Below are 25,081 nucleotides of genomic sequence, written 5' to 3'. Positions count from 1 at the left end.
ACAAAGGTTTACGATTACTACTACCCGTTGACAAAAAAATGGCTAAACTTGTCACTGGGATAAACTTTAGGTATTTTTTGCGCTTGACGTCACACACTTTCATCATTGTAGTGTCATAATTAGTGTGTGTGCGTTTGTGTGAAGCTACCGCTACAAATACTGCATTTCACAAGTTATATTAAAAAACTGGTTTGACTTAAACAAATTATCATTAAACTTAAACAAAACCAAGTTTATAGTTTATAGTAAACTCAATTGAAATAGAAAGAGTGTATGAAAATAAATTTCTTGGAGTAGTTATTGACGATAAATTATGTCACGAAAAGAAAATGTCAAAAATTATAGGGATACTCTCTAAAACAAAGGATGTCCTGAATAAGAAATCATTATACACATTATACTGTTCATTATTATTACCATATTTGACTTATTGTGTGGAAATCTGGGAAACGCATAAGAATTATTAATCGATCAAAATATGCAGAACCAACACATTCACTATTTATTAAATTAAATACAATGAAATGTGACTTAGTTGAGTTTAAAATAGCACAAATAAAGTATAAAGTATACAACAATCTACTCTGCCACTATATTAGAAGCTATTTGAAATTAGAAAGAGTCCTTATGACATAAGGGGTACAAGTGTCTACAAAAAAAATCAAAACAAGAACAAATATTAAGCAAAAGTGTGTTTCTGTAAGCGGTGTTAATTTGTGGAATCATTTTGGTACTTAACCTGAAAAGATGCAAGTCACTTGTTGAGTTATTTTTTTTTTTTAAGCAAAGTTCAAGAAAATTATTTAAATCAGACTTGAGCTGGCAAAAAGCAGAAATTGTGTAATTTCTTTCGATGTATGAGTTTAATGAAAATTGTGAGTATGAGGATGAATTATTATGGTGTATGCCTATGAACTTCTTCCTACTGCCTTTTAAACATGTAAACTGCAAAATTACTGATGATTTTTTCTTTCTTCCTATTCTTGTTTTCACTTCAACTTATATTTTGTACTTGTAATTTGTTTATGTTTATATGTTTAATAAAACCTGCCAATCAATCAATCCATCAATACCCACAACAACTTTGTAATGGAACAAGTAAATCTACTTTCCCTTCTGGGATGAATAAACTAATCTATCTATCTCTCTGTCAATGTCTGTCTAGCTAACTGTCTGGAGGTGAACAGTTTACCTCATGCAACTAAGCAGTAGCCTACAATCAGTCAGTGAATCATTTCATCCATCTACACTCATCCATTCATCCAGCTTTGTCTGTCTGTCTTTCTGTCTTTAAATATGTATAGTATAATAATATGCATTTGAATGGGTGTCAATTACGCACATATTTTCGCTATTTGCAGTCATATCCCCCACAAATAGTGGGGGTCTACTGTATACAAATATATATTAGCTCTGTCAAAATTAATCGATTAATCGAGAAGTAAGCAATTATCAGATTAATCGACAACTATTTTAATAATCTAGTAATCGTTTGGACCCATTTTTTTAAACGTAAAATTGTCCAAATCCTATAATTTCAGCATACCTTTAGTAATTGTTTACAGATTTCAGTTTTCATAAATGAAGACTGATTATCTCCTGTGTTTAATCAAAATAAGACATTTTCAAACCTCTGTTTTTACTTTGGAAAACAATGACTGAAACGGTAACATAGGAAAGCATCAATCCACTCCACCTTTTTTTAAATTTATTTTTTAATCACTATACGAATATGAAGTACAAAATGAACACCAGTCACTCGTTCATAAACAGTAATCAGGGGGAAAATGCTATTGTAATACACTTTACTGGAAAATTAAACTGAATCAGATTAGTTGATAAATTAATCAATTCTAAAACTATTGGATAGTGACAGCACTAATATATATTGTAGTGATATTAATTTTTATTCTGTCCTCATTAGCATATTTGGAATTGGATTGCTGTAATTGAAAAGTAATATATATTAATCAAGTTGCATTAATTTAATATTACGGTATTTAGATTGCATTACTAACTGCATTTTTAATAGGTAACTAGAATTTGTATCAGAATACATTTTAAAAATACCTTTTCCAAGCTTTCTTATATTGATACTGTCTGTTATTCTGCTTGATTTTTTGTTTTCTCAAATTGCATCAAATTGAAGCATTTAAGCACGAAATGTTGCACATTTTCTAACAAATGCACATCTCCTTGGACTCTCTGAGAGGGGTTGGATATTTCTCACGTTCGTCATCCCTGACCCGTTTTCATGTCTGGAATGTAAAAGATTGGATTTTAATTTTTTTTTTTAATGGGAGGGTGGGCCCCCACACTCCCACACTCACTGTTTACTTTAATGACTCCATTACACTGTTTTCTGCCTTTATATTTTGTTTGGTTAAGTGACCACAGCAATTTTATGTATAAAATGTTTTCAGTCAAATTAAATTTTTTTGCTTTAGTCTATGGAGAACGGAAAGAGATGTGTGCATTTTCCAAATTGGATTTAAAAAAACGACTGAATTAGAGCAGGTTTAAAATACAGGCATTCTAAGAACAATTTCAGGCAAAAAAAAGTCAAGTGAAAGGTACAAAATAACATTTTTGCATGTGGGTTTTTTGGAAAGAAGACACTTTTCACGAAATGTCCATATGATGCTATTGAAGAAATATTTGGACCACAGTGACAAGTTAATCTGAGATTTTTTGAATTAATTTTGTGACACCTTGCGCTTTACCGTAACAAGCTCCACTCTGTCCTTCACAATACACACCAATGCAAACAGGGTTTTTAAATGTATTTATTTATTTATTTTTTCACTCACCCTCTTGAAAAACTCAAAGTAGGCTGAACCTAGTTAGACTTATCTTTTGATACCTCATTTGTGCGGCTGCTTTAAAAGGTGCGTGATAAATTCTAAAACGCCAGAATAATAACTAAGAAGTTACCATAAATATAAGCAATAGTAATATGAGCTGCTTGCAAGCAGTAGCCTATAATGAAAAAAAAAATTGAATACATCAAATGATTTTCTTTTTTAGTTATTTAGTCTCTCTCCTGCTCGTCAGGGGGAAAGCCTACACTCTGAAAATAAGGAGTAATGTTTCCTTGAAAAGGCATGGTAAAGGTTGATGCATTCAGAAATTCTAAGTAAATTTTACAAGGATGAAAATGTTACTAGATTTTTTTCAAGTAAATCCATACGTGCGAGTTGATCTTCATCGGTCTCTGCAGCCGTACTCACTTCATAGACGAATATCCTCTCACGGCTCTCAGCCATTTTCAAAGTATGTGGTGTGATCGGTGGCGCTACAACGATGAATGGGTGAGTCCGAAGTGCACCAGCTCCATGCTACAACCACTCGAAGTGCGCATGGGCAGCTAGGAATGAGCACGCACGACGTCGTCACGGCAGATTAATTAAAGGGCTCGAGAACCAATTGTTAAGATGACCTACTCAGAAGACGCAGCGACAAAAGATTCTTGAATACACCTTTAATCGTTCAAATTGCTTAATTTGTGCATTATTTGTTCAAATGTGGGCAAGGTGTCTGTCTCTAATGAATCTATTTAGAATCGATTATCCTGTTGATTATTCCATTGATTAATCAGGTAATCTCCGCCATACACATCCCTAGTTGACTGACAACATTTTCTTATTAATTTTCATACAAGCCCAGGAGGGTCTAATGAAACATTATCCAGTCACAACTGTCACACTCACCTGCTATTTATTTATTTTTTATTTCCCACACACAATAATTATGCCACTTTACACTTTCTCACACTTGATCTCTGCTTAGCGATTGAACAAGCTATGCTAAGTTAGCTGGAGAAGCTTTAACTGGCACAAGTTTAACCGGGCACTTTGCTCCAGGCAAGTAGTGATGGGGATGTAGTATGATGAGGCATAAACATGTTCAGAGCTACTTCATTCAAAAAGTACCAAATTATGAGCTGCACTTTGCAAAAACAGAAACGGGCATTCACACAAACGTGATCTGCAAAATGAATGCACTACAGTTTGTAGTCTACAAACACCAGAGTTGGGCCTACTCATGGTAAGGCAAAAAGTTTCTAGGGTACACAAGACAAAAAAGGTTGGGAACCATTGATATGCTGTAGCTGAAGATACAAACCCAATTCCAATGAGATTAAGGCGAGGTTTACCTCTTTGTGAGAAAAAAGTTGAACAGTTTAAGGACAATCTTCAATTGCAGGGAATTTAGGCAATTCATCATCTACGGTCCATAATATCATCTGAAGTTCCAGTGAATTTGGAGAAATGACTGCGTGTGAGCAGCAAGGCAGAAAACCAACATAAAATGCCTGTAACCGGCACAGCATCAAAAACCGACATCAATCATCGACTCCTCTGGGCTCAAGCTCATCTAAGATGGAATGACACAAAGTGGAAAAGTGTTCTGTGGTCTGATGAGCCTACATTTCAAATTGTTTTTGGAAACTTGGGGACGTCATGTCCTCCGGGCCAAAGAGGAAAAGAACCATTCGGACTATTGTGGACGCAAAATTCAAAATCCAGCATCAGTGATGGTATGAGTCTGCGTTAGTTCCAATGTGATGGGTAACTTGCACATATGTGAAGGCACCATTAATGATGAAAGGTACATACTGGTTTTGGAGAAACATGCTGCCATACAAGCAACGTCTTTTTCATGGGTGCCCCTGTTTATTTCAGCAAGACAATGCCACACCACATTCTGCACGTGTTAAAACAACGTGGCTTCATAGTAAAAGAGTACCAGACTAGCCTGCCTGCAGCCCACATCTGTCTCGCATTGAAAATTAGTTGGGTATTATTACTATTATTACTGTTGAACAGTTGAAGCTGTACATCAAGCAAGAATAGGAAATAATTCTACCGATGAAGCTTAAACAATTAGTGTCCTCAATTCCCAAACATTTATTGAATGTTAAAATAAAAGGTAATGTAACACAGTGGTAAACATGACTCTGTCCCAGCTTTTTGGAACATGTTGTAGCCATGAAAAGTTAATAATTGTGTAATAATTTAGTGTATTCGATTAAATAGTTTGAACATGATTTGCAAATTATTCAAACGTCCCAACTCCATTTTAATTGGGTTTGTACAATCACATTTTATGACAAATTATTCTGAAATCCAGGTAATTCCAAAGGGTTCTAAATGTTGATATTTCAACTGTATGTGACTAAAATCCATTTAAGATGTTTAACTCTTTTACTGCCAAATGTTATCCAAAACAATGCCTACAGTGCCAGTCAATTTTGAGCATTTTCACTCATCTTTCAAGGCAAACAGAATATTGTGTGCTATAGTGTTGTCACGATACAAAAATTTTGACTTCGATACTATACCTGCATATACCAATATAGTACCTCGATACCAGTACTGAAACGGTACCTCGACAAAACTCTAAAACATCAGCAAAAGCAGCAAAATTAAAACTGACAAAAGAACTTCAAATAATTTTTTATTTATTATTAATTCAAAATATTGGGATGTTTACATGTTAATTTATGCACATACAGTATATATATACAGTATGTGCATAAATTAACATGTAAACATTTTTTTTTACTTTTTTAAAATTTTGCTGCTTTTGCTGATGTTTTAGAGTTTTGTCGAGGTACTGTTTCAGTACCGATATCTTTCTCATTGCATGCCATATTCTTGAAGTACTGTATTTGATGTCATCCGTTTTATATATTGGCAATACAGTGGCACTCCAATGACTCAATATAACGTTGCTTGAGTGTGCGTGCATGTCTCTGCTCTTCTCCATTTCGCTCCCAATTAGTCGAATGCGTAATCAAATACCACAAACTGGGAACAAAATAATTCACACTGTCAATTCTGTCAGTCGTCTGAGCTTTTTTTTTCTATGCTGTGATTTCCTACTGTGTGCCTGTTTATTGAACGCACCTTGAGTCCACTACAGGAATCATTGCTGCTTTTTCTTCTGCTTCTCCGCGGAAAACATTTGCTCTTGTTACAAAATGTTTCTAAAACTGAAAATTGAAAACCACATGTGTGTTCTTCATGTGTTTATTGAAAACATGCGTAGGCAATGCCAATGCTGTCGCGTGGCTTTCACTCTGCTTGCGCGCTCCAGTGGAGCCTTAATTAGCGCGTCATACTTCTCAACGAGGAGTGGACGGCCAGCGAGCGCTACACTTAATAAGCTTTTAGTGCATAAAGCCATCTTCCTGCGCCGTTTCGCACACACGCTGAAAGAGGCGTGTCGCTTACTTAAAGCGATTTCCACATATCGGTAGACTGGCATTTGTGTATTTGTACCTGCCTTTAAAACAGAGTTGGCGGGCTGTCTTGTATTTATTTTTTAGTACCGGAACTAAGAAAAAAAAACATAGTTAATGTCAATTGGCGTTTTTTGGCGGCAAAAGAGTTTTAATATGTATAGCAAACATTTAGTTTGCACATTGGTTTTGCTGCTGATGTTATTTGTTTGGAACATTTATAATGCTTGTTTAAAGTCTGATTGTGTCTACTGCAACTGTTGTCCCTACAGGTTACTGCAAAGGGTTTTGCCCCACTGCTCCAGTTTGCCTACACAGCCAAGCTTGTTTTAAGCCGAGAGAACATCCATGAGGTAATCCTGTGCGCGGACTACCTGGGTGTTCACAATTTAGAGGATTCTTGTTTCCGGTTTCTTCAAGCCCAGCTACAGAATGACAGTCAACTGACCAGTAATGGCAAGGTGGAATATGAAAACGACACGGCCAGTAACTTTTCTGAGACAATATACACAGACAATTCTACAGACAGCAGGCAACATACCAGCAATGTAGCAACCACAAAGCCACATCCTACTGACATTCCTCAAGACCCTAAATACAGGAAATATCAGTATCAGCACAACAGTGAAACTCATGATGGTGATGATGATGATGATGTTGATGAGGATGATGATATCATATTGGCCAAGCATACCTCTGCCAGCCCAGTGAGCTCACAGCTCACAGACTGCAGTAATGTTACACAAGCACTTATTAGCCCCTCCAGAATCAAAGAGGAACCTGTCTTTGATAACGAAGGAGATGGTCGGCGCGGATGCAACCAAGATTTGTCTACAGAAGAGATATTGGAGATGGAATTAGAGGTAGAAGGAGTTTCTGTAGCAGCTGAGTATTCTCCAAGCAGGGGCTCACCTTCGTCCTGCCTGCGTTCATACCTCCAAAGAGGAGGGCTGGATCTTAGCAGCATGCCAAGCACCACCATAGAGCAGCTGCTCTCCAACAGACTGTCCCTCAACCACTACAGGGAACTAATCAAACACAGACATAAGGACAAAAGGGAAGCAACAGTGAACCTGAAAACCGGCACTGCAGATGTACCAGCAGCACTGACCAACATTGACAGGCCCATGCCTAAAGCCTCCTCATCCAAAGACGACCGAGAGCTAGACAGACGCAGTGTAATTTTCTCTTCAGCATTAAGTGATCAGCATCAAATGAAGACCCACTATGGGGATGAAAAGTTCAGTGAAAAGGTCCCAGGCTTGATGCAGATTGATACAACTTCTTCTAACAGCTCATGTCTGATTAACTGCCGTGCTCCTGTCAAGACATCGGCCTATTCCCCTGTCCCCTCTGAGCCCGTAACTCAGACTTCCAGCTCCCATTCTTCATTCTCATATGCAGAGGATGGAGGAAGTGGCAGCCCACCTTCCAGCCTGCAACAGTTTGACTTCTCCCTATCCCCACACTCTGGCTGCATCTCTGGACTATCTCAGTGCCTAGCGGGCAGGGAAGAGCCGAGAGACTTCCACAGTCAAGAGGTTGTCTTTTCTCAGGGTTGCACTATAATCAAAAGTGAGCAAGGATTTGGTGCCAGTGGTGGAAACTCCAGCGACGAGTCGGAGTCTTTCTCAGAGGGAGACAGTGAAAGTGGCATCAGAGTATCTGGACCTGAGGTCTGTATGTCTTATTCTCTTCTATGAATTTTTTTTTTGCTTTTCTTTGCATTGCAATTTATCTTTTAATACCCTTTATACATGTTCAGATTTTTGTATTTTTGCATCTGCTGGACATGACAGAATCTGTGGAAGTCTGCTTATGTTCTTCCCCTGCTGACTGGTGGTGATCCCTCCATAGTTTAACAACTACAGGCCGATCTCTAAGGTTGCGTGTTTTTGCCAAAGTTGAAGAACTGAAATTAGTTTTAAATGCTCACTGACTCTTCTCAGTATCAGTCAGCTTTCTGTAAACAGCACAGGAGCTACAACATAATAACTGTTGCTGTTAAAAGTTGTAAACTATATCATAGAGGCACTAGACGACTGAAAATATTGTGCAAAATTTTATAGACTTGTTAAAGGCATTTAACACAGTCAACCATGTCATCCTGGCAGATGCACTCCACAAGATTGGCTTACTTAACTGGGCTGTCAATGGGTTCTGTAATTCTTTATCAGATAGATCACAGTGTGTCCAGGCTGCCAGGTCTTTTCCCTCTGTCCTCCCTGTCCAAAACGGCATGTCTCAAGGTTCCACGTTGGAACCATTGTTTCACAATTTATGTGAATAATCTTTGTTATTATTTGCCTGATGTTATATGTTATATACACAATAATTGATTGTTCTTCTTCATCAGTTTTAAAATCACTCGTATTGTTACAAAACAGCTTTTAACACTGTTGATTTCTGTTTGACTCAGCTGAAGTTAGTTCTGACTGCAGATAAATTAAATACCATGCTATTTTCAAACACCAAGCAGCTCCTTCTAACGTTCCTAGGTTTTCAACTGTTCATGGGGTTGAACTTGATATTGTCACTTCTTAAGGCGTGATGTCTTAGAACTAATTGGGCTTCCGAACTGATGAGAACCTGTCCGTTAAACTGCTCATCAATAAGCTAGTTTCTTATTTAAATTTGAAATTTGGTTTCTTTTTTAGGAATAAATCGCATTACTCAGTGTAAGTCGGAAAACAGTTGACTGCCACAATTTATGTATTTATTTTTACCTTAGACCTGCTTTTTATGAATGTTCTCGATCAGTTTTTACTGTACAGAAATTGGATACTGTATACCACTGTGCTTTATCTTTTATTATCGGTTGCAGTATTGTGTACCTCATTGTTCTTTCTATGAAATTGCACATTCTCCAACTTTGTATGTCCGTTGGCTTTCTCACTGGCTGAATTTTATTCATAAGTCTGTTGGACTTATACATACATATTTGTATGCACACGTGCAGAAACGTCAGTTGTTATGGCCTGGATTCTCAGGACATCATACAGATGTAGCTCCCAAGTCATAAAATGGGCAAAAAAGCTTTTACATTTTCTGCCCCATACCTGGAATTATGTGCATAGGGAATTGAAATTGACACATTTTATATCTCTGGGGAAATTCAAGGCAATTAGAAAAACAGCTACCTGTGTACATAAATCGCTGAGGCAGAGAGAAAGCAATTTTACATTGTGCCCTATAGTCAGGGTACATCTCCCTTTGTGCTCACTGCTCAGTGTGACACAAAGGGCCCAAGAGATCCCCACCACACACACACACTTGTATACGTATACACTGGGTGGGGTCACATTCAAGGTTTAGGGGTCGGCGAGCTGGTGAACTCTGGGGGTTTGGGGGCCTGGGGGCGGCTGGGGCTGGGTTGGGGGTGGATGGCGGGGGTGGATGGGGGGCGGGGGCTGTGGGCCGGTGGGAATTCCTGGCGGGCCTGCAGTGCCCCGTCCTGCTGCGTTGGGTTAGGGGCGTGGGCCGCGTTGGGGTGGGGGGCGCTCCTGATCCTGGGTTTGCTCTCCGGCCGGTGGCCCCTGCGGGGCCCGGAGGTCGTCCTTTGGCGCTGCCGCGGCCTGGGGGGCCCTGAGGTTTTGCGTTTGCTCTGTCCTGGCGGGGGTCGACGGCTCCCCTCTTTGGTGGAGATTTTCATGCACGCCAGATCCACCACACCAGCACCTATCGAAACTCAGACACAATCTTCCTCAGGTCATTGAATCGGTGGAGGCTGGTGTCTGTGGATCTCACTCCGCTTCGTCTGTCCTTCCTTCCTTTCCTCAGTCTCTCCTTTGGTCTCTTGAGGTCTCCCTGATTTGTTGAAATTTAGATGTCTCTGGGGTTGGTGAAGGACTCTGGTTGGTGGCCTGGTGGGTGGTGTCAGGTCGGTGCTGGATTTCACTTTCCTTTCTTTTCTTTGGTCCTTTCTCGGGTTTCCTGACGGCCTTACGACTCTGGCTGGAAGTGCTCGGTTTAGGGAAACGGTATGGAATTATTATTTTTTTTTATAGGTTTTAGGTGAACTAATGAATACACACACACTCGCACGCACGCACACACGCACATACACATATTCACCCACATACAAAAAAAAATAAAAATAAAAAATATATAGATATATATATAAAAAAAAAAGGAGAGCAATGATGATGACATGTCAAATTGGTAAAATTACCGAATGAACAATACTGAGCTCTCCAGGAAAAAAAAAAAAGGATAGAATGAATTTCCACATATGGGTCGAAACATAAACTTTCGAGTCCAAAAATAACAATAAAATACAAATTCCTATATAGTTTTTTTTATTAACTAAAAACTAAAACTAAAAACACATAAAAAAAACATGGTTTTAAAAAAGGTTAAAAATGTATGTTATAGCGTACAGTATATGATACTTTTTGTGCTCATGTACAAAGTACAAACATGGTAAGTATGGGACGTTATATCAATGTCCATATTAAGGCCATGGTTAGACGTCATGTCAAGCTGTTTTGGCGGTCATATGGACGTAGAAATACGGTCCACGACCAGATGACGCGATACGTACATTAACTGGAGGTCCATTGGACGTCGGATGTTTAGTGGGTAGTCCCACATTGGAGAAATGTTCATCGTCTCAGCAGCAATAGTAGATACACTTAGGGATGGCTGGAGGGGGTGTTGCAGCAAGGCTTCGATTTTTATTATTTTCTTTAAGATTAAATAAAATTAAAGTAAATAATAGTAATAATTTGCACTGGTGCCCTCTCCTCGTGCTCTGTCTTGAAGAGAAAAAAAAACACACCAAAAAAATAAACAACAACACCTTTGCTGCCCCCGGTTGACTTGGCACTGATCAGTGTCGAAGGCGCCGGAGGAGATGCTACAGATTATGCGGTGGATATGGACCTTGGACGGCTGCAAATAAATGTCAAATTTGCCATTTATTGGAATATGAAAAGATTGTCAAGCCCTCTGGTGCGGCTTTCAGAAAACAAAGGAAAACTGATGCAGAGAAGACTAGCTAATAGGCGAAGTTGAAATGGAGCAAAGTTGCCCAATAATTCTGCTGTAGTGTAGGCTACACTAAACGAGGCTGCACTACAGTTACATATCTACAGTAACTCTCCGGCATTAGTAACTGGTAGCAGCTAACAGTAATGTAAACAATGATTGGCGCAAGAGCTGCATTCAAATGCAGTTGGACATTTCAAACCCAGAAAAATGTCAACCATTGCATTAAACGTTAAAATTCGCAAATATCTAAACCAGTAGTGCCCAAGTCCGGTCCTCGAGAACCCCTATTCAACCTGTTTTCCATTTTTCCTTCCTGCAGCGCAGCTGAATCTAATGATCAGCTAATCAGCAAGCTTTGCCGAAGCCTGATAACGATCCTGATCATGAATCAGGTCTGTTAGTGGAGAGAATCATGGGAAACAGGCTGGATAGGGGCTCTCGAGGACCGAACTTGGGCACCCCCGATCTAAACAATGTGTGTTTTCTATCAATCTAAAAACACTCACATATCAAGAAAAATGATGGGGTGAAATATCACTTTGCTATTTTACTTACAATGAATGCGCCACATTGGCACTGAGATACAGGAAGAAAAAAGAGCATGCCAGAGAAGACGTGTGTATTGTACAACTGTTGTTCGTGCACAATCCAGTCTATCAGCAATGTTATGTTATTTGAGTGCACTCAAATAACATAACATTCCTCATAGCTTGCTGAGTGTTAATTTTGACATTTGAGATCTAATTAATGTAATTGAATAAACTTGTTTCTTTACCACGGTTAAAAACAGAATCGGTAGAGGCTAATTAATCCATAGAAACTGATATTTGAAAGAAATATAGAAAACTAAACTGAAAGCTAGCTGTACTGTTTTCATTTAAAATATGAACAGTATTTTTTTGGCTGCACTAATTTGCTCCTGGGAGTGCCAACTTTTAATCCTGATTTGAGATTTACACAATAAAAATTGTATCCTAATTCATATTTGTTTTATTGTTATTAGTTTTATCAGTTTGGCTTCTTTAATGGATTACATAACTAACATATTCAGACAAGATTGGTTTGTGAGTGCATTAGTGTTAATTTCGTCATTGAAAACTAAAAAAATATTTCATCAGCACACATTTTTCACCCGACTAGACTAGACGAGACTAAAACCCTCATTAATAAACAATAATTGGCACTAAATCAGTACGCATTTTCATCGACTAATGAAGACGAGACAAAAATGTTCAAAAATGACAAAAAAATTCACAGTGAAAGAAAAAAAAAAAAGAAAGAGTCAATTATAGTTATAACGTAACATTAATCTAACGGCTATAACGTTAAAACAATAATGTTAATCCGACCGCTAACTAATGCTGGCTAACGTATTAGCTCATAATTTTGGAGCTATAGTAGCCACTTGTTGATATACTGTAATTGTGTGTTAAGTTGCTTTTCATGAAAAAGATTAGAACTATTTTAATGTGAAATTGTTTTAGATCCAAAATGTTCAACATTATCTGCTGAGAAAAAAAATACAGGGATTAAAATAATGCCTGACTAAAACTAGACTAAAACGTTGACAGTTTTAGTTGACTAAAACTAGACAAATAAAATTGTTTTCTTGGACTAAAATAAAGACAAAAATGCTAGATTTATAGTCGACTAAAAATGAACTAAATAAAAACGGGATGAGATTGACTAACTATGATAAAAACTAACAAGCGTGATTGAAACTGGACTAAAACTGAGACTAGATTTAAAACTAGCGGATAAAATTAACACTAGAGTGTATTCTGCTTTCTGTAACAATTTGGCCAAAAATACAATTACAATAGCCTTTTTATTTGACCATTTATGACTGAAACATCTTCTAGTTAGTACATTAAATGCGTTTTAAGCATCTAATGTAGACTTGTGGTGATTCTTTAAAAATCTTCGTAAAGAATATGTGCACAACAAAATTCATGGTGCAATCTTCATTCGGATGCGAAATTAAACTAAATAGAGCAAGAAATTTGAGTCCCCAACGTTTGAGAGCCAATACTAACTTTTAATGGCTTTAACAGCAGTGGTACTCCTGCAAGCCTCTGGCCAATCATTTAGATTCGGGTTCAAATTACCCGCCCTCTGTCTGCGGATGTGGCGTCATGTGTGCATTGTGTATGTTAAGAAGGGTGTGTGTGCAGTTTCATTTTTTGTCAACAGGTAGCAGCAGCGATTCAAAATTGAAAAACAAAAAAATAAATAATTAACCTGTGATGAAGTGATCTGAGCAGATCTTGGAGTATTCCGTTGGTTTGTCTTTCTGTTAACCACAGTGGATCACTGATTTAGTGAAATCACCTTCATGTGCTTGGATCTTTGGAATGGAAAAGAATCCCAATGTATACGTTCTGCCAGCTTTCTTAGTACAACCATGTACCCAACATGAAACAACCATATTGGTTATGAAAAGGAACACTTGTTTGCTGAAATTCACAAGCGCCGCAGTGCCGCCGGACGGGGACTTCTGCTAGGAAATCCAAAACATATGGTGACGTCACACGGGAACTAGCTATAGGTGGAGGTTTACTGTAATGCTTTTAAGAAATAGTGCCTGACCACATTGCAGAATATTAGCTGGCAAATTAAAATTGTAATCCGTTTTGATACGTCTTTGTGTGTTTTGTACTCAGGGTTTGATCTTGCTATATGTTAGCTTGCTAACTGTTTGCATTTTAGCAACAGTCATTCGACGGTGGACTGTTGTAAGACTTTTCATTCTCTTGAGGCCGAAGTTTTGAGTAGTCCTCAAGGCAAGCCCAACTTGCAATAAATCCTTCATAAATGTGGGTTTTGGATTTGCAACTTGTAGAAAGCAAATTTAAAATTTCTACAGCGAATCTTATAGTTCATATAGCACCTGTTCTTCATCTTTCTTGTGTTTGTACATGTGTGTGTGTTGCCTGTCCCACTTCTTTGTCCTGACCTAGTTGTCTCATCAATTGAGCAAGTACATGCACAAAAGGGGCCTGCTAGGTACAGTAAGTGAAAGGTGTGCCGTTTTTGTCCTCCACTGTCTAAAATGATGGCCCTTCGTCTGATTTTATGTGATCTAAGTCCATAGTCAAAGCTGTTATTAATAATATAGTTTGCAATTACTGTAGGCCCTACTTAGAATTACCTAATAAAATTGTGATCTGTAGCCTTCTTCTTCTTCTTTGGGCTTTTCCCACAGCGAATCAGTTGCCTCCATCTACCCCTGTCCTCTGCATTCTCTGCTCTCACACCAACTACCTTCATGTCCTCTTTAACAACATCCATAAACCTCCTCTTTGGTCTTCCTTTAGACCTCCTGCCTGGCATTTTGGAAACTCTCTGATTACAAAAATTCTGATGTATTTCAACAGGGAAATAAAACGGTTGATGAAACCACAGCTGCAGCTGGTGGTGTGTCCTTTTGTCTTTGCTACATTGTGGGGCTCATACACGCGTGTTTTTCCAGGTTTAACTACCATTGTGGGGACTGACTTGAAATTGTGGGGACCTCTTTTTGAGGGTCAAGACTTGGTTTTAGAGTTTAGATTTGAATTGGATTATGGTTGAGGTTAGGGTAAAGAATGGGCTAGACAATCATTTTTGATGGTTGGGGTTAGAGGAAGGGGCTAGGAAATACATCATGTCAATGAGATGTCTCCAAGATGATACAAAGACGTGTGTGTGTGTGTGGGGGGGGGGGTAACGTTAAGGAGGATTGATTTATGAATAAATGATCGTCTTGCATTCACGGATCCTCTCCATAGTAGTCAAAAATAAAAATAAATAGATGAAACTAAATTCTGGTTGAAAAGTAGCCAGGTGGCAATGACAACACTGAGCACCAAAATTCAGTACAACTTTGTTCACACCAGCAATTTTATTGCACTCAAAATGTAAAGTAAGTGAAACAGCTTTGAACCATTGTATTATTAATCCAAAATCCTCTGATTTCAGCTTCTCAGATGTGAATACGTTCTTGATTGACTTTGTCCTCTGTGAAAGGAAGCTAGTGTATTTGAAACAAAACAACATTCCTGAACATTAGGTGACTTGGGATAACTGATTTGGCCTATTTTAGAACATGTTTGGAATCAAACACTAACCCAGTCATTAACAAACAGTATATGCAATGCCCACATGCCCTTAAGTAGATCCACATCAACATCTGGTGGGTGCTAGACAACATTGCCCTCCAGTTGGTCACTTGGCAACACATCTTTCGGAGGATCAACATTGGAATTAGCAGATGCTTGTTGTGCTTTACAATTTTTGCAACAATGATTTAGTACCTCTATTTTATTGTCATTTTTTTTAATAACATTCCATTATTTTTGTATTTAGGTAAAGCTACCTTTCCCTGTGGACCAGATCACCAACTTGCCGCGCAATGACTTCCAGATTCTCATCAAGATGCACAAACTGACCTCAGAGCAGCTGGAGTTCATTCATGACATTCGCCGTCGCAGTAAAAACCGCATTGCTGCCCAGCGCTGTCGCAAGCGCAAGCTGGACTGCATTCAGAATCTGGAGAGCGAGATCCGCAAGTTGGTATGCTCATACAACCTTTACATGGTTTTCATCATCATACACAAAACTCCTTTGTTACCTTTACACAAGTAACGGTACAGAAGCTGTAGTGTTCTGTTCTTCAATTTACAATTTATAATCTATTTTTCCTGGTGAAAAAAAGTAGAAAGTGAGCTCCCAATCTTTAATAGCAGTGCAATTGAGGGTACCACGCCATTAGCAAGTCATTGTATTCTCAGAGCTAGTGTGTATGATTTAGTATTATGTCCAGGCTCCATCCATTTCACCACCGCCAACCCTCTATACACATAATAAACATAGACATTCATACGCATAATGAAACGTGGACATTACATCATATAATTTTTTGGGTGGAAGCGGGGGGGCAACCAGTTCTATGGATATTATATTGCTTAACTAACTACAGCAAACCCCCGCTATTAATGGGGGATGGGGAGCCGTCCGTGAAAAGTGAAAATCAACATATACCTGTATGGTAACTAGAGCTGGGTATCGATTCAGATTTCCAAAATCAATTAGATTCAGAAAGCCCCGCTTCGATTCAATTCACATTGATTTTTGATTCAGTTAAAAGGATTTCATGCAGTACCAATTTTAATATGAAAAAAATTCTCAGATGTACCAATGCTGCAAATAGTAGAAACTTGCTCTTTCTTGGTGCATTTGTATGAAAACAATATGAATATTTTCATTTAAAATTGAATCAAACTTTCAAACAATCAAATTTGATCAAACATGACCCGTTCAAAACAATAAATAATAATTTAAATTGATTACAACCACAGCACTATGAAAATAAAGTGGCAAAAACAGTGGGCTGTTTTGTAAAATAAATTTCCCTGTGACGCAAGAAAACATTAATTTATGTTGAGGGCCGTTTTAAAAGTATTGATTCATCGTTTTATGATTCGATATTGGGCTATGAAAAGGAATATCGATTCGATATCGGTATATATATATTTTTTTTTAAACCCAGCACTAAGGCAACCATTATAAATGCATTGAATCTTTTTTTTTGCCCACCCCAAAAATTCCTGGGGGAAAAACAATTTTTGGGCAATTTTCAAAAATACATAAAGAACAATAAAAAATATATAGATATTTTTAAATTATTAAAATAGGTGAATGTGCAGGTGCCAAACCATGTGTGTAGGTGTGGGAGTCCACTGTATTGGCATTAACTAATGTAGTTGTGTTTAACTAACAAAATGTGCATGCGGGAAATTAGTTGACATTTACTAAATTCAATTTTTCATGTTTATGAGTCCAACCAAGCATATCTAATTTAACAAAATAAACAATAACAATAGGGCCATGTATACACGTAGCCGGGTTTTTTGCAAACGGGAGATGTTTTTTTGCAGCTTGCCCTGTCATCCACATGTCCGCAGGGATTTTTTTCATTACAAACGAAGGTTTCTAAAAACTCTGGCCAAACCAAAGTGATAATTTGCGTATTTCTCCGGCTCCGCGGTCGCGTGTGTCCGTTAGTAAACAAAGTTTTACGTCGTCTTTTACACACGTCACTCAATCACATACCTCAAGTTGTTAAAAAAGAAGAAAAAAAAAGGTGCCGTGGATTTGCTTCTCACCGGGGAGACCATGTTTGAATATGTGTGTGTGCTGAGTCAGTGGGAAAAAAAGTTGTTAAAAAAAGAAGTTTTTAAGATTTTGTATTTATCCTCTTTGTTTTCATCTATGCTCCGTTTATGATGTACTCATTGACTGTTTACAATCATTTTTTAATTAATAAAAAGTCTTGTGTGCGCTGACAGCACTGATCCGCATATATACAGATTAACGGCTGACAGTCCGTGCTTGTGTGACGTCAGAGAGGAGCAGTATTTGGCTAACTACTGCCGCCTAGAGGCTTGGCATGTATCTCATTGTAGGCCCAATTTGTCGAAGTGGCGTCGCCAGAAAAAGGTCTGCTCTGTTAGGATAGGATTTGGGGAACTGTTGCCACCTTAAGGTCTGGAATTGTTATGAACATATATAAAAACGCATTAATGCGGTTAGCTGCGGATGTTTTCTTTTCTACAAACGTGGTGGGTGTGGACACTATTTTTTTTTTACACCCAGAGGAGGGAAATATCCATTTTTAAAAAATACCCTGCTACGTGTGTACATGGCCTAAGAACTAGAAATGCAAGTAGCAATGAAGGACCCTTGCAGACCAGGCCACTTTCGAGTACTGGCACGTTGGGATTAGAATTATTTGTTTATTTTTTTAATTATGTGTGCAGTTGGTCGGTGTCCGAAACTGCCACATATTTGAATCAAAACAGGCAAGATACAAAATAGTTTGACTGTGTTTGACTTTTGGCTCGCCTTACCTGCTTTTTTTAATTCAGCCAAAACGCATCAAGATGCACAAACTGACCTCAGAGCAGCTGGGCGTTGCTTTTTTCATTTTACCATGGTATTTATTAAATATTGCACACAAGTAATACACAACATTTTTTTTTAACGAAAACTAATACTAAAACTAAGCTTTTTTTAAATAACTAAAACTAATAAAAACGAACAGAGCTGCCCTGAAAACTTATTTTAAATAACAAAACTCAAGACGAACTAACTATAATGAAAATTCCAAAACTATAATAACCCTGCTCCTATGTAGTTTTGTTTATCTTCATCAAAGATACGGCATACCAAATATACATAGCGTTCAAACCACATGTAGACAGAGCAACGTAATCATGTGAGGCAGGCAGGTGCTTTGTTGCGTTGAGATTTGTCAAAAACGTTTAGTTTGAAGTCTGTGCAAAAATCTTTTCTCCTGTTAGGCCAGCGACCGAAAGTGGGCTTTGAGTTTTGGGCCCCAGTGTGAGTTTGACACCCCTGAATAGTCTTCAATTAACCTTAGCATGTTTTTGGAGAAGAAATGTCGCGCGTTCACAGGGAGAGCCAAACGCCAGGCAGGAAGGGCACAGCTGAGATTTAAACCATGGCACTTAGAACTGTGAGCAGTAATGTTAACCACGTGGTCACTGCGCTTTCTCCAAACGAACTAGACCGGGAGCCAGATCCACTCCTCAGGATGTTTTTTGTTATCTTTTTTTGACTATTATTTCCTGTTATCTTATACCTTGGGCCATAACAAGTTGACAGGGACCACCCCCAACTCAGGGTTGTTTGGTCACAGGGGCCCAAAAAAAACCTTATGGGAAAAGCTTCTGGCAAAATTGTGTATTTGCAGATGTCAAGGTACAGCAACAGCATAAATGTTCAGAAAACCCCAAAATTTTGCATGGTGTATCCTGACACATGGGGGAACTAGCAGGAACATAATCATGGGCTTCCTGTATTTCAATACTCAAATATCACCCTCAGCATACCATAAAAGACCAAAAAATGTCTCTTCGCCTGACAAATTACCATCAAAAGTGATCCATTTCAAACATTTTATTATACATCTCACTGCCTCAAATGTATATTTAAAAACTTCCCACACAAAAAAGCAACATTTCAGAATTACCATTCCAAATGGGATTAAGCTATTTTTCTGCATATAAATAAAATTGTAAACAATATTTGAAACATGGGTTATGTACTAATATACTATCTGAAGTGAATGACATTGTAGCGATTATTTGGGTTGCCGTACTGGCGAACAAGTAATTTTGACGGGACTAAGGGGAGGTGTAATTTCCCCAGCAACCTCTGGGGGCACCACGTTGACTTTGCTTGTTTTGGGAGCAAAATAAACGAATAATGAATATAAATACAAACAAACAAATAAATGAAAATGTTGCTACTATAATTAATTATGGAATCCTTTGCTTTAGTAAGAGAATTACTAATCCACTCAAAAAACACAAATGATTCGGCGGAGATGGAATTTCTAGACAACAGATTTATTTAGTAAACACACGTCAGTCACAGTCACAGCCTAACCTATTAATGAAATGGAATTAAAATGCAAATAAAAGATAAAAAGAAAACATGCAACCTAATGAACTAGGATAAAAAGGTAATGTAAAAGGTGGATGGTTAAAAGAAATGGAAGCGTTTTGACCTGTCAATCCTTTTATATTTGGATCAAAGCGTTGCACCAGTGGTATGGTCAGATTGCAATAAGGTGCACTTACTGGTTCAGATGCTGGAGGGAGGGACTCGGCGAGCGTCGATCCTTAGTTGAAAAAAACTCGGACTGTAGTCTGAGGCAAGGGCGGTCGGCGTGCGCACACAGCTGTAATGCGGTGGCAGAATCTCCGGCTGATGTTGATGGGCGCATGGCAGGTCCTCAGATGGCGCAAGTCCCCGGTTGGTGGTGAAGTGCTTGCGCGGATGAGAGGCAGCAGCAAAGTCCGAGGCGGGTGAAGCCCAGTTCAGTTTGTTTGGGTGCTGCGGGGCGTCGCTGGTACACGGCTGGAGTAGAAGTCCTTGGATCACTGGCGCACAGCGACTCGGTGCGTAACAGCCGTCGTGGAACCGGGTTGACTGGACGCTGCGTGATTCAGAGAGGGAACGGTAGGTGGATTGGCTCTCGGCACGAATGCAGCCGGTCCTTGCGTGACACGGGCTTTGAGGCGGATGGTGTGGTTGCAAGTCCAGGGCTCAAACAAAGAAGCCACGTGGTCGCTCCCAGCATGTTCAGCGACCATGTCTCTGTGATGGTCAGGAGAAGTTCATGGGGCAAGAGAGAGGGGCAAGAGAAAGTGGTCAAAGAGGGGGAGGTTCTTTGCGCGCTGGCTTTTAAGCTTGCAGGGCAGGTGGTCAAGCAGCTCCCACCTCTTCCGTGTGCAAGAAGCAGACTTGGTCGAATGAGGCCGAGCTTTTGGGATAGCATTTGAGAGTTTTTATCAGAATTGACAGGCCAGATGCTTCATTTATCATTCTGAACACATTTCAAACACTACCACGGTCATAAAGTTATTGAATCCGCTAAGTTTCCTAATTAGCTAAACTTAGATGGCTGCAGAAGTTACACACATCATTCATTTGAGATAGACATACAGGTTGTGTACAAAGATAAACAACAGAATCACTTGATGTCAGTCAAGTACATAGAGTCCGTTTCTGTCCCAAATTATGTAGACTATAGATTGATTATGAGCTGCAGGATTCTTGAGGATATTACCAATAGTGACCGCTGGAGGGCACTGTGGTACCGTATAACTTCCGAGGGGCGTTGTTTCCAAAAATCACATAGCTGATTCCTGTAGATAGACCAGACCATAAAAGTGGCCAGTCTGGGGACTTATAAGCAGTCCTACCACTAGTCGGCTTGCTAAACAGGCTTTTAGGTCTCTGCAAGTGTCCAAGAATGCATTTCCGGTGGGTTGTAAAAACGAAATTCAGTCCCTTGCTGGTGGGAAATTCGAAGAGTTTTTTCTTCTTGAACTGTCTCTGTGTGGTTTGAGGAAAACACAGGTTTAATCCATCCTGGCATATACACACATTTCCCAGGGGAAAATATTTAAAAAGGAAAAAGAGAGAAAAAAATTGAGGGTGACAGGCAATACTTGTTACACAGCCCCCCTTCGTCAAGAGGGATGAATCTTCAAGATGTCCAGGTTGACGGATCCAGATGATCCGTGACAGGGGTCCACGCCACGCTCAGACGGCAGTAGTCCCAGTCACGCTCCACTGCAACAACTAACACATACCACTGCAACTTTACCCTACCATCTGCAGGGCTATGTGTATGCAGTGTATGTCTGTGTGTTGTCAGTGTACGTCTATGTGTATTCAGTTAACTGGGTGTGTCTCACTAGGTACTGTATTAGCTAACTGAGGGACTCGGGTCCCAGAAACAGGCACGGGTCTCAGAAAGATGCAAAAAGACGCGAAACTACCAAACAAGAAAAAAAAAAAAACTATCTGAAGGCTATTAGGCTAGCATCAAATCATGAGTAACTAGGGAAACGAACAACCAAAAAGAGAAATTTAAGAAAAAGAGACAAAACGGGGTAAAGGGCTTTTCGCGTTCTTAAATCCCAAAACCCGGCACTATACTACGGACCATAACTCTATTAGAAGGACAGGGAGGTTGTCTCAGGCACGTGGAGATCGAGGAGAATCTCCTCGCCTGGGGGTGCTCATTTACGGGAAAAGGAAAAATATCTTTGGTTGGTTAGCGCAACACGGTATTTGCTAGGTGCTAAGCTAATGCAGCTCCCTGTAGAGTAACTAGCCTATCCCAAAAGTCATGCACTACCTGAGAATACCCGAGAAAGGAGGAAAAGGGAAGAATACATTTTTTTTCGTAGCATTATCGCCGGAACTAGGGGAAGGCAGGCGTAGGGGCTTACATTGTGCTAGCCAGACTAAATAAAGCTTTCACACAGCATGTCATTCAGAAGTATCACAACATTTTAAATGTACATAATCCTTGAATTACAGTTTCCAATCGTTTCACGGTTTATCTAGTCTAATTCCACATAGTGCTATCGGTATTACGGGCTAGGATCGTACCCTTAAGTGTTCCATTAAGCGTCGGTAACCAAATAGACTGTAAACCATAGTCCGTTAACTTCTAGTCATTATTTGTTAGTAACCCTAGTTGTTCAAACCAGGCGATTCCCGCGGCAGATCTTGGTTCAACCTATCCTGGTTGATTCACTACAGCGGTCATACCAAACATCAGGATTGTCATCAGCATCATTTCCTAGTAGCCAAACAAAGCATGCGAATTAACTTCGCTCGTTGTGCTGTTAACTAGGGGTACATCAAGTTCACCTTTTGTCCAATGGGTGCAGCGAGGTATTGAACCCCCCTAAGCACATCTGATGCTTTTAGTCATCACAGTCAATTGGGTCCGTCAACGTATCTGTCAAGGGTCTCGCTTAGGCTGCTGGATAGTGTCTGCCTGTGACCCCCTCTCGAGCACCGTTTGGTTGCAAGTCCGGGCGTTCAAAACCGCAGTGACTTTTGATTTGATTTCGGTGGACCCACCTCAGTTGATTCAGTTGTAGTGTGTTTTCTGGCATTCTGCGCTTTCTTTAAGACGTTGTTGGGCGAACATGGCCTGGAGGTGGGTCTGCAGATCCTCCACGTACTGGGAGGCCGCGTACGCCGTAGCTAGGTTAGTTTCTCCCAGCTGGTACATCAGGTGCAGGGGAAGCATCAGTCGCCGTCCGGTCATCATTTCAGAGGGGGACACCCCAGTAGATTTGTGCGGGGTGGCTCGATCGTCATGAGTATCAGCGGGAGTCGGGTGTCCCAGTCCGATGGTTGGAAGTCACAAAGTTTTTCAGTAAATTTACCACGGTGTGATTAGTCCGCTCTAACTGTCCTGATGACTGTGGGTGATGGCTAATGTGAAACCGGGTCTTGATTCCAAGTATTTGCCAAAATTGTTTTATTACCTCAGCTGTGAAGTGTGTTGCCCTGTCTGAGTTGACCCGTGAGGGCAGCCCAAAACGGGAGAACACGGGACTCATCAGCAGGCATGCGGTGGTGTACGCTGTGTCGTTTGGAGCAGGCAGACATTCTACCCACTTGGTGAACGTGCAAACTACTGTAAGAAAGTTTGTATTCCTTCTGTGCATTCTGACCAAGAGTCCCACCCAATCAATTTGGAGATCAGACCATGGGAAGTTGACTCCTTTCTGTTGGAGTGGTGCTCGGTGAATCGGGTTTGCTGGCAGCAAACCAGGCATCCTTTAATGTAGGTTGCTACGTCGTTATGCATGCGGGGCCAGTACGCCACAACGGTCATGGTGACAGTGGCCTTGAATCCGCGGTGGCCTGCGTAAGGCGCGTCGTAGGCATATGTTAGCAAGACCCCCATTTGGCTCCGTGAAATCACCAACCGCAGGGCGGGTGGAGACGTGGAGTCACAAACAAGAAGGCCTTTACCCAGGCATAGCCTTTGCAACACAGAGAGCAAGTCAGGCGAGATGGGGCTGTCGACAGGGTCAGACAGGTGTTGAATCACTTTGAAACGCGCTGGGTAGGCGGCTTGCTGGGCGACCAAGTCGGAGGTCCGAATGCGCAGTACGCACGGTTTGGGTCCCGAAGTGGTCCGTGCGGGAGTGTTGCATGATACAGCGGTGGACGCAGCGCGGCGATGTGTGAAACTGTGGAACTCCAGGGCGGGTTGGGAGGGTTTGCCAAGAGTTATCGAATGTCCATGAAGTCCCGTTTAGGGCCCCTTGCTTGGCTAACGTGTCCGTCAGGTTGTTAAAGTGTTTATCAGGTCCTGGAACGTTTGAGTGTACCCTGACTTTTTTCCAATGGACGTGCATATCATGGGAGGAAACCACATGGTCGCACGTCTCAATAAGGTCACGGTGTTTAACCGGTTTCTTCGCTGACGTAGGGAAACCATTTCGACGCCACGGCGGTAGATGACAGGTGTGAAGGCTAGGCGGGCATAGTTTGAGTTGGTGCAGATAACCAGCACCGTGACACCGTGTTCAATTGCCAATTTGAGTGCAATCAGGATGCCAGCGATTTTTGTATATTGAGAAAAGTGGGGGCCCAATTGAAAATGCTGTGGCTTGCATGGTTTGTCGTTAACCCAAGCAATGCACGCCCCAGCCAGCAGCTGGGTTTGGTGGTGGTAAGAGCAGCCATCCACGCAAGCTGTAAGCATGTCCTTGCAGACATGTTCCTCAAAATAGCAGTGACACGTAAATTCCGGCATCGGTTTAACGGCGACGTCTGTTGGCAGGGTCGAGGAGGTCGACACACAGTTTTGACAAATCACTAGATCAGTACCCAGCGATATCTGAGTTTTTCGCGTACCGGACCCGAACGTCGTAACTTCAGTCAAGTCAAGAACAAGTCAGGTGGAATGGGTCTAACCACAGGCACAGTTAGAGTGAAGTCGTGATAGTCGGAACGGATGAGTAGACCCAGCTGAGGTTCCCTGTTGTTTGGAGGTTCCGGACAAACAATGTTTTAAAACTTGGGTCCTCCTCCATGTTGGGCTCGTTACGAGTCCCAAAGAAGGCATTGTGAAGCCGACTATAGAGGGGGCTCCTGTTTTCCCTGTTTGACGAACATCGCGACTTCCATGCCCGTCAACTCAGGAGCGCCATCAAATTCACGTGCCATGGCCTGGTGTAGAGCCAAGGGATCAGACAACACATCAGCCAGCTGCTGTTACGATACGATACGATACGATACGATATACTTTTATTTTCCCCGTGGGGAACTTTTTCCTGGACTCCGTCCAGCTGCAGTTTACAGTAAGGAAAAAACAACAGAATAGAAAGAGATAAAATCAAAATTAAATAAGAAGTGCAGCAGTAGTTTACAGTAAGAAAAACAACAGAATAGAGAGATAATTAAGATAAATAAATAATAAATAAAATAAATATATAAATAATA

The 25,081-nt window shown here is 40.3% G+C and overlaps 1 protein-coding gene across 11 annotated transcripts in view; it reads left to right on the top strand.

Moving 5' to 3' along the window:
* Positions 1-25,081, top strand: part of bach2a (BACH transcriptional regulator 2a) — a 91,023-nt gene that overhangs the window by 54,590 nt on the left and 11,352 nt on the right. For 10 of the 11 annotated variants that reach the window (XM_077556860.1, XM_077556499.1, XM_077556181.1 and 7 more), the window contains 2 exons: positions 6,520-7,923; positions 15,587-15,793. In XM_077556860.1, the coding sequence (XP_077412986.1) occupies positions 6,520-7,923; positions 15,587-15,793 (1,611 nt within the window). The remainder of the gene's footprint in view (positions 1-6,519; positions 7,924-15,586; positions 15,794-25,081) is intronic. The other variant, XM_077556946.1, reaches the window with a different exon arrangement.

This window comes from Vanacampus margaritifer, chromosome 1 (assembly GCF_051991255.1).
Source record: "Vanacampus margaritifer isolate UIUO_Vmar chromosome 1, RoL_Vmar_1.0, whole genome shotgun sequence".
Taxonomy (NCBI): Eukaryota; Metazoa; Chordata; class Actinopteri; order Syngnathiformes; family Syngnathidae; genus Vanacampus; species Vanacampus margaritifer.
This window is presented reverse-complemented; position numbering and strand designations above follow the sequence as displayed.